A 15555-nucleotide genomic window follows, 5' to 3' on the forward strand; every position below is an offset into this window, starting at 1 on the left:
TAAATAAAATGAAAATACAACACTTTCCCTAATGTTTTACCCTATCACAAACAAACAAACAAACAGCACCAAAAAGTACCATAGTCCTAAAGTGATTCGATTATTGTGCACTTCAAATTCCAATCACACTTTAGACGCACGCTTACTCTATTTCTGTGGAGTGATAAAATTATCAATCGAAATCTCAAATGTTTCGCTTCATGAGAAATAAGGGCTCGTGGGTTTAATCAAGGAACATTAAAATATTGTGTGAACGTTAAGAACTTAGGACAGAATTATTTAAAATTTGCATAATATATTATAGTATAATATAATACAATATAAAAAATATATTATAAAATATATGAGTTCCAAATGTAAAATTGACAAATTCTTAAGTTGACCAAAAAGAGAGACATATTTTAAGTATTAAGAAATATTTTGATATTTAAAACATAATTTTTCATACCATTCATATGTTTTTAAAGCCTTAAAAGGAAATCGTATATCCCTATTTTATTATTTGATTTATGTATTTTTAAAGTTAAATATGTAAAAAGGACTTCTTAAAGATGTATGAAGCACACATACATCGTCATATTCGCAATTATTTGTTTGCCAATAATTTTCAGTCAAATTTCATAATCGTGACAGCCCTAGTCCTGGTCCTATTTTACGCAAAAATAAAAATAAAAACAAAAACATTTATATTTAACGTATAGAAAATTATGCTTTTTTTAAGATATTTTTTTTACATTGTGAGATTACTTTTTTTTTGTGGATTTTCTCCCCTTTTCTCCCCAATTTGGAATGCCCAATTCCCAATGCGTTCTAAGTCCTCGTGGTGGTGTAGTGACTCAATCCGGGTGGCGGAGGATGGATCTCAGTGGCCTCCACGTCTGAGACCGTCAACCAGCGCATCTTATCACGTGGCTTGTTGAGTGCGTTACCGCGGAGACCTAGCGCGTGTGGAGGCTTCATGCTATTCTCCGCGGCATCCACGCACAACTCACCACACGCCCCACCGAGAGCGAGAACCACATTATAGCGACCACGGGGAGGTTAATCCAATGTGACTCTACCCTCCCTAGCAACCGGGCCAATTGGTTGCTATGGAAGCCTGACTGGAGTCACTCAGCACGTCCTGGATTCGAACTTGTGACTCCAGGTGTGGTAGTCAGCGTCTTTTCGGCCCACTGTGAGATTATTTTCTTTATAATTATGCGCATTTTACCCCCAAATTCTCAATACCGCAAAGCAGAATTAAAAAAAAAAAATCGTATTTTATTTGTAAAGTATTTATGCATCCAAGTAATTATCATTGCTTTTCATAAAAACAAAAATAATTGTAAAACAGGATCTTTTTTTTTATTTATTGTAATACAGTAATAAAAATGAGTGTTATGGTAATGAGAATCATCATTTAAAACAATGGGAGCAGTAAAAGTAAAACACCTGGATGCATTATGGTATTGAGAATTGGGGGGTAAAATTAAGCATCTAGAAAATAATGTCACAATGCCAAAACTCTTAATAATCCTATTTGTAGGCTTCATTTTCTTTAATTAAATATAATTTCATATTTTTTGTAGTGATTTAGGGTTAAATATGAACAGAACATTTTCTGACAGGTTTTGCGAGAATCACCCACTAGCGTGTTTTTTGGGCGTGGCACCATGGTAAAACAGAGCTTTGATAGTGTTAGAACGGAACGAAGGCCTCTCACCGAGTTCGGCATAGAAGAAGGGGAAGTCGCCCAAGTAGGACGAGTACTGTGGCAGGGAGAAGAGTCCGCCTGGCAGCCGGTTCCACATCAGCGTGCTGCGGGCATTGTGCTGCAACACCCGATCCTGGATGATCTAAAGAAAAAGTCCACAAATAAAATCAGACATCATTGATCTAAAAATCATTTGGATATCTACAAAACCGAAAGGTCTGCTAAAAAAGACACTGCCTTTCATTGATCGATGTTTTAAAAAAAGTTTGTTTTAAAATGTTTTTGAGCTCATAAACTTTTAACGTGCCTGAGGGGCCGTTCACAACAATTGCATTTTTGCATCTGTTTGTACTGCTTTTCAATTGTTTTCTTATGTATACATGCGTTAGATAGACGTCATTGACTATCGCGCCATGTCCTGCTGCTTTTTTTCAGTATCTTGCACAGGAGTGCCACGCTGAGTTAAAAAGAACTTCAACTTTTAAAAACGCATTTCGAGACATCTTTGCCCTTGGCAATGCATCTAGTTTTTTTCAGCACAAGGACGGTTCAGTGTGAATGGCCCCTATCTGACATAAACCTGTGGCCATCCAGAATGGAACCGTTTTTTTCTTTTTTTTTTTTGGCACATGTTATTGCTCTGTGTCTCAGATCCACCCTTCAAGACCTGACCTGGGTGTCCTCTTACACGGTAACAGCAACCCAGAACATTTCTAAGCTCCAACGCTTCCTCCAGGGAAAATCGTGTGAAATCAGAGCCCGGGGGCATCAGTGTAGCTCCGCTTTTATTCAGGAAAAGCTCTCGACATGATTGATTGGCCAGACAAAACTGTCCCGTTCCAAGCTGTATGACTGGCCACTGTATACTCTGTTTTTTTATTGGTTTTAGTCTACTGAAAAGGTTTTTGTAACATTATTCAGAGGTAGAGACGCAATGGAGCAATGAAATGGAAAGGGTAAACCACATAAGGACTGCCAAGAATATGTCCAGGTCATATTTCACCCCAAAATAAAAAAATTAAAAAGTTACTTTGCATAAAGAAATTGAAGCTTAATTTGAAGAAATATTATTATGTGAAAAAGATTTCATTTTCATAAAAAGTTAGTTATTTGAGGTGAGGTTTGTGCTGAAGGGAGTTTCGCCTAGGGCGCCATACAAGCTAGAACCACTACTGGATCTGAGTGCCATAACAATGGCAAAGTAGGCATTTCATGCACACTTTAATTTCCAGGATGCTAGTATTTATTGTACAGCTGTTAATTTATGTTGATTTAGAGAAATCAGTGTGTCTGGGGAGGGTGACTGTCATTACTGTATTAGAGTAATCAGAATCTAATGAGAATCCTCATTGAGAATAATGGGAATTACAAACAAAGTAAAACATTCGGACACTGTTCTCATTACGGTAATGAGAATGAGATTTTTTCGCATTACGGTAATGACTTTTGAGGGGGAAGATTGTCACGAAAATAAATGCAAAAAATCTGAATGGCCCCGAAAATAGATTTTTTTTACGCAAAACATAATATTTTTTCTTTTCATTCTGGAGTGAAATGCGACCCAGGTTTTCGTAAGAACCACTTTTAGATCTTAATAGCTGCACGCCTTGAACGCAGTGAGTGATGTTAATTGATCAAGAAATTGCTTACCTCCAGTGTAGTGAGAACAATTTTCTCTACAGAAGAGAAGTATGCTTCCCACAGGAACTGCGTCTGCTGGCGGAGAGAGAGTATGCGATCTTGATGGATGGAACGGACTGTAGATGGAATCTGTGAGAAGACAGCAGCGTGATATTTAGTTTTCCGATTCAATAAGCCTTTCCAATCTGAGAGACGCATGTTAAAACATATATATTTTTTTTCCATTCCATAGAGCACTCTGCATTATAGTCATTGAAGGAATTATTCTAGGTTAAATACTAAATTCTGTCCTTATATACTCACCCTCATGTCCAGTGCTGGGGAGTAGTTAACTAAAAGTAGTGATGCTACTAACTTAACTACAAATTTTCAGTAGGGTGACAATAGCTCAGCTATTTTCACAACAGAGTAGCTTTCTTTAGTAACAGAGCTTCATTTTCCAACAAGTAGTGCTGTAGCGTCAGAAAACACTACAATTGTCACATTGTCATGATAATACATCATGATGGCGGCGCCTCGGTGTGGAGCGTTCCTATTGTTTTGTTGTTTTTGTTTGTTTGTCCTGTGTTTAGTAATCTTTTTCCAGTCAGTTTTACCAGAGACGTTTAAACGCGCTATGAGACGCAGGCGAGGGAGACGAGCAGGCACGCTCCAACGGCGTGGCTTTCGAACAGCGCTGCCGAGCATTCATCTTGCAAATGACAGTGGTGTCATCTGCAAACTTCAGGAGCTTGACAGAGGGGTCCTTGGTGATGCAGTCATTGGTGTAGATGGAGAAGAGTATTGGGGAGAGCACACATCCCTGGGGGGCACCAGTGCTGATTGTACAGGTGCTGGAAGTGAGTTTCCCCTATCTCACAAGCTGCTGCCTGTCCGTCAGAAAGCTGGTAATCCACTGACAGATAGACATGGGAACAGAGAGTTGGTGTAATTTATTCTGGAGTATAGCTGGGATGATGGTGTTGAAAGCCGAACTGAAGTCCACAAAAAGGATCCTTACATATGTCCCTGATCTGTCCAGATGTTGCAGGATATGATGCAATCCCATGTTGACTGCATCATCCACAGACCCGTTTGCTCGATAAGCAAATTGAAGGGGATCTAAAAAGGGTCCAGTGATGTTCTTCAGGTGGGCCAACACCAGTCTCTCAAATGATTTCATGACCACAGACGTCAGGGCGACAGGTCTGTCGTCATTAAGTCCTGTGATTTTTGGTTTCTTTGGGACAGGAATAATGATTGAGCATTTGAAGCAGCATGGGACTTCACACTGCTCCAGTGATCTGTTGAAGATCTGTGCGAAGATGGGGGCCAGCTAGTTAGCACAGGATCGAAGACACGCTGGTGAGACGCCATCTGGGCCTGAAGCTTTCCTCGTCTTTTGTTTCCGAAAGTCGTGGCTCACATCATCTTCACAGATCTTAAATGCAGGTTGAGTAGCAGAAGGGGGGAGGAGGAGGTTGCAGGAGGTGTTGGTGTTTGTGTGAAGTGTATATATATATATATATATATATATATATATATATATATATATATATATATATATATATATATATTGTCCATTGTGTATTCTATATATACTTTTTTCTTTTCAATATTTATCTATTTTTTATTCAATTTTAATTACTTTTTAAAAGTCTTGTTGCTGTTTTTGTATTGTTGTGTACTGGAAGCTCCTGTCACCAAGACAAATTCCTTGTATGTGTAAGCATACTTGGCAATAAAGCACATTCTGATTCTGATTGTATTGTAAATGCAGCAGTGAAGTTGAGGGAGTAATCAAACACGCTCACCTAAACCGCACTCTCTCGCTCGTATAGCGCTGGGAAAACCACTCATGTAAATTAACTGGTTAAAATAAACAAACCCCTGATATTAAGCATTGATATCTATGATATATTTTAGTGAGTCGGTTCTTTTCTGACGATTCATGTAACTGAACTAGTTCACATAAATGATTTACTGATTCAATTGAGTTCCACGCATCCTTAAAAAGACTTTAAAGAAAAAGAAAATATTCCGTTAATTGCTGCAGTTTTTCCATACTATTTTGATTCAGTTTCATAAAATAGGTTGTTTTCTAGTTAATAAGTGCATTGCAAGTATCATTTTATGTTCAATTTAATGCTGTCACCCTATTTGCTTAACCTTTATAGAATGATGTTTTTACTTAGTATTATTGTAGTCACCATGACTGTAGTGCCCAGTGCCATGGGTAAGTTTTTGGTAACTATGGTTTTACTACAAACACCATGGTTAAACTATGGTTACTGACCTGTAAAACCATGCTTAATTTTCAGAAGGGAATGTCACCTTATCACAGAATTAAATAATATCCAATTTTTATACATCTTAAAATATTTTCTTCTTTATATAGCATCAATGTAGTTAGCTACTTTTTGTTAGTAGTTTGTATTGTAGCTAACTACTTTTTAAAAGGGTAGCTTGACTGTAGTTTAACTACTTTTATTACACGGCTCTCTGGAATACTTGATTCTGATTGGTCAATGGCACCATGTTGTGGTCTGATATTGTACAGTAACAACCGCACATCCACGTTCCAGACCCCTCATCCGGGTATCTGAGCCATCTTTCCTGTTTCTCAGATCACTATGCGATCACTACAAGTAGGCTAATAAAATAATTTAAACTCAAATCAATAGGGGTGTAACGGTGTATCATGGCACAATACACCGCGGTTCAATACTTACAAATACTGTAATGATTTTTAATGTTTTGTCGAAGCGCAGCACATCATCTGGATCATCCAAAAGTGTTTGCATTTTGTATCGCTAATAAATGTAGCACTATTCTTGGACAGTGCTATAGTTCTGTTAGTATAGTATTGTAATGTGACTATAACCGTTGGCTTTCAAAAACATTTTCGGTTAGGACGCCAGTGGGGTTGTCCTAAAGTTAGGACACTTATTTAAGATTTTTGGCAAATTAGGATGCTTCTCTGAGTGATCTGCTCTGACAGCACGAGAGAAAATTAAAGTTTACAGAGGTTTAATGATAGTGCCATATTAATCTACTATATATAATGCTGAATATGCATAATAATGCTATGTCAAATGTCATGTCTGATTTGATTTCATCAGTACATTTCAGTGGGGTTTTAAGTAGGGACATTATTTAACTGGATCACATGCATTTCCATTAAATGTATTTTTGAAATTAATATTTAGATGTAATCAGAGACATTTATTAATTTAGAAAAATACAGCTTTAATTTAAAATATTTTAAATGTATGTAATCAGTGACAGTGTGTAAGCAGCATATGTATCAAACATTATTCCGTATTTTCAGCAAAGCTAATTATTAGCTAATATTTCCTTCTGGTGTCACCATTGCCCTGTTCTAGGCTGATTTTTAATCCCAGTACATCTCTGATGGATTATACAGTGCTACATTTTAAATGTTTTGCATATGTCATTAATGTCATAATAATGATAATAATAAAATAATAATACAACTTTCAAATCTAAACTTTTCGTGATTCAGGCTTAGTTTAAAGAATCGGAAACTGAACCGAACCGAACCTTGAGCTCAGTATCGTGAACCGAACCGAATCATGAGATGAGTGAACTGTTACACCCCTACAAATCAATGTTTCATGTGCATTTATTTATTTGGCAAGTAGTCTTGTAATAAGATGCATAATGAGCACGCAAACCGGAAGTGGATTTCAGCAATTTCTTGTCACATAATTACATAATTTCAATGCAAATCAAAATTTTATGTCCATGTATTTATTTACTTGGTTAGTAGCTGTGTAATAAGCATGTAGTATATTTAATAGCCGTGTATTTATTTCACGTCGGGGTCCTGCTCACCCTGTCGGGCTTTATTTTGCAATAACAACAGGCTGACTGTACGTTATCCCTTACAAAGTTATGAGTAGCTTGTATCATATGCTGCCCACACTCCTCTTTTCCACACAATGACAGTTAACTTAACTGTAATCTTATATATATATATATATATATATATATATATATATATATATATATATATATATATATATATAAAATCTAATTCTAATACATGTACTTGATTTAATCTGGCAATAAGCAGGCAAAAGTAAATAAATAGAACTACTGCATACAATACCACTGAAAAAAGTGTCTGCCTCTCATCTATCAACTGTTCCAGTATTTATACAACCAACTGAGAGGAGGAATGACTCACAACAGGTGTGCATTTATTAAAAACTCTAATCATTCTAAACACAAACACCCCTTGAGGTAGATTTCCATTATGAATATTTCACTGGTCGATTTGACTTGCCTTTTGTTAAGCGAGTCAGTGCCAAGGGGCACAAGAGCATATTAAATGTAGAAATGTGCTACTGCGTCCTGACAGAACCTGTCACTTTCCCGACCCCTGAGTGCCTTTGAGCCGTGGGCTGTTAATAGGTGAGGGCAAGAGGTCCCATTTCAATTACAAAGCAACATGCTTTTGCTCTCAGTGTTAAAGTCTCTCGAGGTCAGTGATAATCGCAAGCTTGTGCCCAGGAAATTAGCATGTGACATAAGATTAATTTAATTGGTGCACGATTAATTAATATGACAACTTTAGAAAACATGTTACATAGTATATTCAGGTAAATTTCAACACTTCAAACATATTGGCTCTGATCATAAAACTTGTGAACTGCCTTAAGCTTAACATTGTCTTTGTGGTTGTTTTTGAGCTGCCACAGTATGCAATAGACTGGCATGTCTTAAGGTCAATATTAGGTCAAAAATGGCAAAAAAGAAACAGCTTTCTCTAGAAACTCGTCAGTCAATCATTGTTTTGAGGAATGAAGGCTATACAATGCTTGAAATTGCCAAAGAACTGAAGATTTCAAACAAAGGTGTACACTACAGTCTTCAAAGACAAAGGACAACTGGCTCTAACAAGGACAGAAAGAGATGTGGAAGACCAGATGTACAACTAAACAAGAGGATAAGTACATCAGAGTCTCTAGTTTGAGAAATAGACGCCTCACATGTCCTCAGCTGACAGCTTCATTGAATTCTACCCGCTCAACACCAGTTTCATGTACAACAGTAAAGAGAAGACTCAGGGGTGCAGGCCTTATGGGAAGAATTGCAAAGAAAAAGCCACTTTTGACACAGAAAAACAAAAAGAAAAGGTTAGGGTGGGCAAAGAAACACAAACACTTGACAGTGTTATGGATCTTAACCCCATTGAGCTTTTGTGGGATCAACTAGGCTGTAAGGTGCGTGAGAAGTGCCCGACAAGACAGCCACATCTATGGCAAGAGCTACAGGAAGTGTGGGGTGAAATGTCACCTGAGTATCTGGACAAACTGACAGCTAGAATGCCAAGGATCTGCAAAGCTGTCATTACCACACGTGGAGGATTTTTTGATGAGAACTCTTTGAAGTAGTTTAAGAAGTTCTGAACATTTTATTGTAATAGTAATTTTTCACGTTATTAATGTCCTGACTATACATTGTGATCAGTTGAATGCCACTTTGGTGAATAAAAGTACCAATTTCTTTCCATAAGAGCAAAATCTGTACATTTTTCCTAGATTTTGGCCGTCAGTGTACATTTATAAAATATAAAAATTCCATAATAAAATAATGCATAGTTCCAAAAACAACCCCATAATCTATCTCACTAACTTTGTGATAAAATAAATTCAAGATGGTAGACATAAAGACACACTGAAAGAGAAACACCAATTATTGACATGATTTCTTCAACATGAGAAATAATAATTGAAATAGTTCAATTTAACTGATTAATTGCCTAATGAACTGTGCATGCTTTTTAGAGTCATGATGTTAGCTTAATAACACCTTATCCCAAAACCACTGAAATCATGCAGTCATGAGTTTTGATCATGAGTTGAGTCTCCTGTGCACTCCTGTGCTAATTGCAGTATGCACAGAATTGCTGCCAAAGTAGAATGTTCCTAATTGGTCAATTTGCAAAATTTTAACACAGTAAAATATGTTAAATAGAGCTGAGAGTCCCACACCGAGTCAGCCTGATCTCATAAAAATTGTGTGACTGTGACAATATTTTTGCAAAATTACATTCACGCACAGTTCCTTACATGTCTCACAACATTTCTGAGGTGAAAAGTCCATTGAGTATCGCTAAAAGGGAGTTAAATTGCTCATTGTTAATGCTCTATTGAGATTTAAATCAACAAAACCGACCTCCCAACCCTAAACCTTAAACCTAAACCTAATCGAGAGTGTCATAAAGAGCAAATCTGAGATAAAAACGCAATCGCAGAAGCACCATTTAATTTTTTGATGCTTCTAATGAGACTTTCAGCTCACGTGTCGACTCGCATGCTCTTCAGGACTCGTACCCCGGTCCTTAAAAATCTGCGTAGAATGACTTAAAAATGATTTCTGTGTAAACAGCCACTTAGAAGGCAGCTGCTTATGTAGGCAGCAGACAGCAAGGGATCCCACTAGGTTTTAGAAGAGAGGCAATGTTTGAGATTTCCCAGGCAAGGAGGATAAACACAGTAGACTGAGGAGTTAATGTAGCATGTAGTCGTGATACACTGTAGTGGGCAGCACAGACATACCTGTAGCAGAAGTCTCTCATCTCCAATGACTGCAGCCGTACGCCAGTCGATAATCTCCGAGAAGGGCAGCTCCCAGCCATTACTGAGCACCACGGGAACGCAAGCAGCCTGCACACACACAGACACGTTAAAACAGGCTGAGGAAAACATAAAACAAGAGTCATTCCAATTTTATGAGTGTCTTCAAGTTGGAAGTCTTGAAGCTAGAGAAGCTCTGGCTTCAGAATGAGAAATTAAGACTCATCTCTCACTTTGGGAATCTAGCAGAGATGGAGGGGGACACAAAGCGAAAGCACAGAAGCCTCACGGGTCATAACAATGGAAAGAGGATTAGAGATAACAGTCAACGATGGAGACAGAGACCAATTCACAATGCGATACAGCAGAAATATAGGCTTGATATTTTCCAGACTTTTGACAATATGCTTAATTATTTATATACTCTATGTAGCAAAGCAGCTCACTAGGTTTTAGAACAGAGCCGTTTGTTCAGGTTTCAGAGGCCAGAAGGATAAACATACAGTATCTATATATATATATATTATTTTCAATCAAACATTTCTGAGTGAACAAACCAAAGTTTTCGAATTGTGAACTCATTTTGTTACTGAAGTTGCTATTAAAGCATCTAAAATCAACTTGGCTTCTCAAAGCTACTTCACTGTTCAAAGGCTTTAGTCTTATTACAAGAATATCAGCCTGTCAGTCATAATGAATGGCACTGTGACATGTCTAAAGAATGTTATAGTGTTATGGAATGGGATATTTCACCCAAAAGTGAAAATTCTCTAATCATTTACTCACCCTCATGCCATCCCAGACTTTCTTTCCTCTGCAGAATACGAACAAAGATTTTTAGAAGAATATTTCAGCTCTGTAGGTCCAAACAATGAAAGTTAATGGTGACCAGAACTTTGAAGGTCCAAATAGCATATATAGGCAGCATACAAGTAATTTATAGGACTCCAGTGGTTTAATCCATATATTCAGAAGCGATATGATAGGTGTGGGTGAGAAACAGGTCAATATTGTAGTCCTTTTTCATTATAAATCTCCACTTTCACCTTCTTCTTTTGTTTTTGGCTATTCACATTCTTTGTACATATCTCCACCTTCTGGCAGGGAGGAGAATTTATAGTAAAAAATACTTAAATACTGATCTGTTTCTCACCCACGCCTATCATATCGCTTCTGATGACATGGATTTAACCACTGGAGTCTTTAAGAATTATTTATATGCTGCCTTTATTTGATTTTTGGAGCTCCAAAGGTCTGGCCACCATTCACTTTCATTTGTATGGACCTACAGAGCTGAAATATTCTTCTAAAAATATTTGTTTGTGTTCAGCAGAAGACAAAAAGTCATAAAAATCTGGGATGGCATGAGGGTGAGTAAATGATGAGAGAATTTGTATTTTTGGGTGAACCATTCCTTTAAGTCACACCTATGACTCAGTGATTTATAAACACACCATAGAAAAGCAGTCTAAGGACTATTGTACCATGATGTACCATATTGTACCATGACCAAGTGAAGACAAAACCAGTAACAGATGTTTTAAGCTTGGCAGTAATGACCATTAACGCCAACCAATATGCAAATCAGAAAGCAGGTAGTCATTAGATATTATAAACAATAGGCCATCTGTGTACTGTTGTCTCCTGGTGTGCTGCTACTTTAGGAACAACTGACAATGGACAATTTACAGCTGAATAGAGAACATATTTCACAGTGGAAATACACAGCTGCTTTAATGTGCATTACATTGCAAAATTCATAGCACTTGACCAATAACATTCAGCGTTCACTTGAGAATGAAGAGTACCATAAATACCATGTTTTTATGTACAATGGTAATAATGCCATGTTTTTGGAAATAGTACTATAGTATTACCATGTTTGTTTGTTTTTTTGGACATGTACCATAGTAATACCCTGTTTTTATGTACACTGGTAATAATACCATGTCTTTGGGCATAGTACTATAGTAATACCATTTTTTTTATGTACAATGGTAATAATACCATGTTTTTTGGACATGTACTATAGTAATACCATGTTTTTTTTTTAATGTACAATGGTAATAATACAATGTTTTTGGGCATAGTACTATAATAATACCAAGCTTTTTTTTTTTTTCTTTTTTTGGACATGTACCATAGTAATACCATGTTTTTGGACATGTACCATGGCATTACCATGTTTTTTGGGATTTGTACCATCATAGTAATACCATGTTTGTGCATAGTACTATAGTAACACCATGTTTTAGGACATGTATCATGGTAATGCCATGTTTTTTGGACATGTACTATAGTAATACCATGTTTATATGTACAATGGTAATAATACCATGTTTTTTGTACATAGTACTATAGCAACACCATGTTTTTAGGACATTTTTCCATAGTACTATTGCAATACCATGTTTTTGGACATGTACCAAGGGGATACCATGTATTTGGAGGGGGGGGGCATTATAGCTAGTAAAACCATGCTTTTTTTATAGATTGAACAATAGTGATAACATGTTTTTGGACGTGGTAACAAAGTAATACCATGTTGATTTCATCATGACATCATCATAAATCATGTTTCTTTCATGTACCATTCCATAGCATTCATCAAATTACACTGGACTGCCAAATAAATACTATGGTATATGAATATGGTAATCTTATGAAAACTCAGTACCATGGCATTGCTCATAATACCAAGGTATTATCATCTGATTCCATCACTGTGCCATAATACCTCCACTGCACTTTATTATGAGACAATGGGACAAAATGTTTCTAAATATTCAACTTTTCGAAGCGTTCAAGTATAACTGTGTGTGCGTTTACACAGTCCTGTTGTCCTGCCCTTAATCTGCTAAGCTGTCACCCCCCCACCCCCCCATCTCTAATATCATCCCGCTGTTATAGACTAATCCTTTCAGTGTCATTAACCAGTCCTCCAATCTGCTGAAATACATACAGACCAATACAGCCCAGCCGCTGAGAGCTAAATCCACGCTGTGCTCCGAGAGAGAGATTTAAATGCACATATGCATCATAAAAGCCCAGAAAACCTTCGCCAGTCAATCCTCAGCACCCACACAATTCAAAACACAATACATAATGGCCTGTTGAGTTAAGCGTCAGATCTGCACAACATTAGACAACCTGAGATAGCACAGTCTCACTCCCACACAATAGACAGCTGTCGACATCATACCGACATAAGCGCCGCAGAACAACGTGTTTATGGCTAAAGATAGATCTGGTGACTTGACTTAGAACTTGATGGTTTCACCCAAAAGAGTGAAAAATCTCAAATGAGATCACTTTAATATCTCAGTGTTTCTCCTAGACAGATATGAGCTCAAATGGCAAACAAATTAGCTTGAAATCAAGATGAAAAGCTTATTTCCATAACTAGATATACTATATATTCAATGTGACAAAAGTAGGCGGGGACTTCATTTTATCCATCGGGAATTGATTGGATCGTGAAAAGTGGGCGTTACACATCAGAATGGATTTAGGTAGTAGAAAGGGAGGGGTCGAAAAGTAAGAAGGATTCATGACGCAGGATGAAAAGGAAAATCGTTTCAGAGGCGGAGCTATCTATTTGATTTTAATAAAAGATTATGCAGACAGACCAGCTGAAAAGTGTCCAAAACCTCTCTAAAAACTAGGCTTGGAGACTAGAAAACCAGCCTAGGATGGTTCAAGTTGCTTTTTCAGTGGGGAAACTTTTGAAAAACAGCAGAGCTACAGTCAAAAGTGTAGTTAAGTATTGGAAAGAGATTGTCTGCGATGTAGGTAGAATCAAAGAAGGTGGCTGTCAGCCAGTTGGATGTTCCGGTGCATGTCAGCATCCATCATGCTAGGCAAGATTTATCATGCCAACTCTAAATAACTCCTCTACAGTGTGTCAATTCATGGTAAGTAGGTGAAGAAAGCCAGTAATATCTGGGTGTTTCTTCAACTTTGGGCACTTTTCTGTCCCAGTGGTTGATTCGAATTAAAACAGACTTTTTCTGCTTATATGAGGGTAAAACTGTCTTGGAACTTTTTACCATACCTTCGTCATTTATTTGTGCTACTTTTGCAATGCCTTTTAAGTACAGATTTGATTGTTTTGCCCTTGTCCCAGACTGAGACTTCTAATCTTAAAATATGAAAATGCACGATAAAAATATTATATTTTCAAAACCTACCAAAATCATAATCTAAATAAAGAGTGAAATAAAATTATTTCAATATTTATTGTGAAAACAATTTATATTGATTTTTACATAAATTATGATTGTCCTTCAATTGTGCCATCATTTTTATCACAACCAACAAATTTTACACTGATATAGTTTATTTAGCAAACAAGTTAGTGTACTACTTTACCAAAGAGACAACAGAAGCAAAAGTTTGGGCACCCCGGATCAAAATTTTTGCTGCAAGAGATGGCCTGATTTCAAAAAGGCTTAAAGTTAAAGATGACACATTTCTTTAATATTTTAAGCAATTTAACTTTTTTATATTCATCTTTTACAGTTTCAAAATAACAAAAAAGGAAAAGGGCCCGAAGCAAATAGTTTGGGCACCCTGCATGGTCAGTACTTAGTAAGACACCCTGGCAAGTATCACAGCTTGTAAAAGCTTTTTGTAGTCAGCTAAGTGTCTTTAAATTTTTGTCTGGGGGATTTTCGCCCATTCTTCATTGCAAAAGGCTTCTAGTTCTGTGAGATTTTTGGGCCGTTTTGCATGCACTGCTCTTTTGAGATTTATCCACAGATTTTCGATGATGTTTAGGTCAGGAGACTTTGAGGGCCAAGGCAAAACCTTCAGCTTGCGCCTCTTGAGGTAGTCCATTGTGAATTTTGAGGTGTGTTTAGGATCATTATCCTGTTGTAGAAGCAATCCTGTTTTCATCTTCAGCTTTTTTAAAGATGGTGTGATGTTTGCTTCCAGAATTTGCTGGTATTTCATTTAATCCATTCTTTCCTCTACCAGTGAAATGTTCCTTTGTGCCACTGGCATCAACACAAGCCCAAAGCATGATTGATCCACCCCCGTGCTTAACAGTTGGAGAGGTGTTCTTTTCATGAAATTCTGCACCCTTTTTTCCCCAAACATACCTTTGCTCATTGCGGCCAAAAAGTTATATTTTAACTTCAGCAATCCACAGGACTTGTTTCCAAAATGCATCAGGCTTGTTTAGATGTACATTTGTAAACTTCTGACGCTGAAATTTGTGGTGAGGATGCAGGAAAGGTTTTCTTCTCATGACTCTTCCATGAAGGTCATATTTGTGCAGGTGTCGCTGCACAGTAGAACAGTGCACCACTACTCCAGAGTCTGCTAAATCTTCCTTAAGATCTTTTGCAGTCAAACAGGGGTTTTGATTTGCCTTTCTAGAAATCCTACGAGGAGTACTCTCTGAAAGTTTTCTTGGACTTCCAGACATCAACTTGAACTCCACCATTCCTGTTAACTGCCATTTCTTAATTACATTATGAACTGAGGAAACGGCTACCTGAAAACGCTTTGCTATCTTCTTATAGCCTTCTCCTGCTTTGTGGGCATCAATTATTTAAATTTTCACAGTGCTAGGCAGCTGCTTAGAGGAGTCCATGGCTGCTGATTGTCGGGAGTCAGAGTCTG

The 15555-nt window shown here is 37.3% G+C and overlaps 1 protein-coding gene across 1 annotated transcript in view; it reads right to left on the minus strand.

Annotated features, from left to right (window-relative positions):
- Positions 1 to 15555, minus strand: part of LOC127453101 (exostosin-1a) — a 104218-nt gene that overhangs the window by 10944 nt on the left and 77719 nt on the right. The window contains exons 3-5 of the mRNA XM_051719200.1: positions 9907 to 10014; positions 3347 to 3466; positions 1706 to 1838 (exon numbers count right to left, since the gene is read on the minus strand). Coding sequence (XP_051575160.1) covers positions 1706 to 1838; positions 3347 to 3466; positions 9907 to 10014 — 361 coding nt within the window. The remainder of the gene's footprint in view (positions 1 to 1705; positions 1839 to 3346; positions 3467 to 9906; positions 10015 to 15555) is intronic.

Source organism: Myxocyprinus asiaticus, chromosome 15 (genome assembly GCF_019703515.2).
Source record: "Myxocyprinus asiaticus isolate MX2 ecotype Aquarium Trade chromosome 15, UBuf_Myxa_2, whole genome shotgun sequence".
NCBI classification, from domain to species: domain Eukaryota; kingdom Metazoa; phylum Chordata; class Actinopteri; order Cypriniformes; family Catostomidae; genus Myxocyprinus; species Myxocyprinus asiaticus.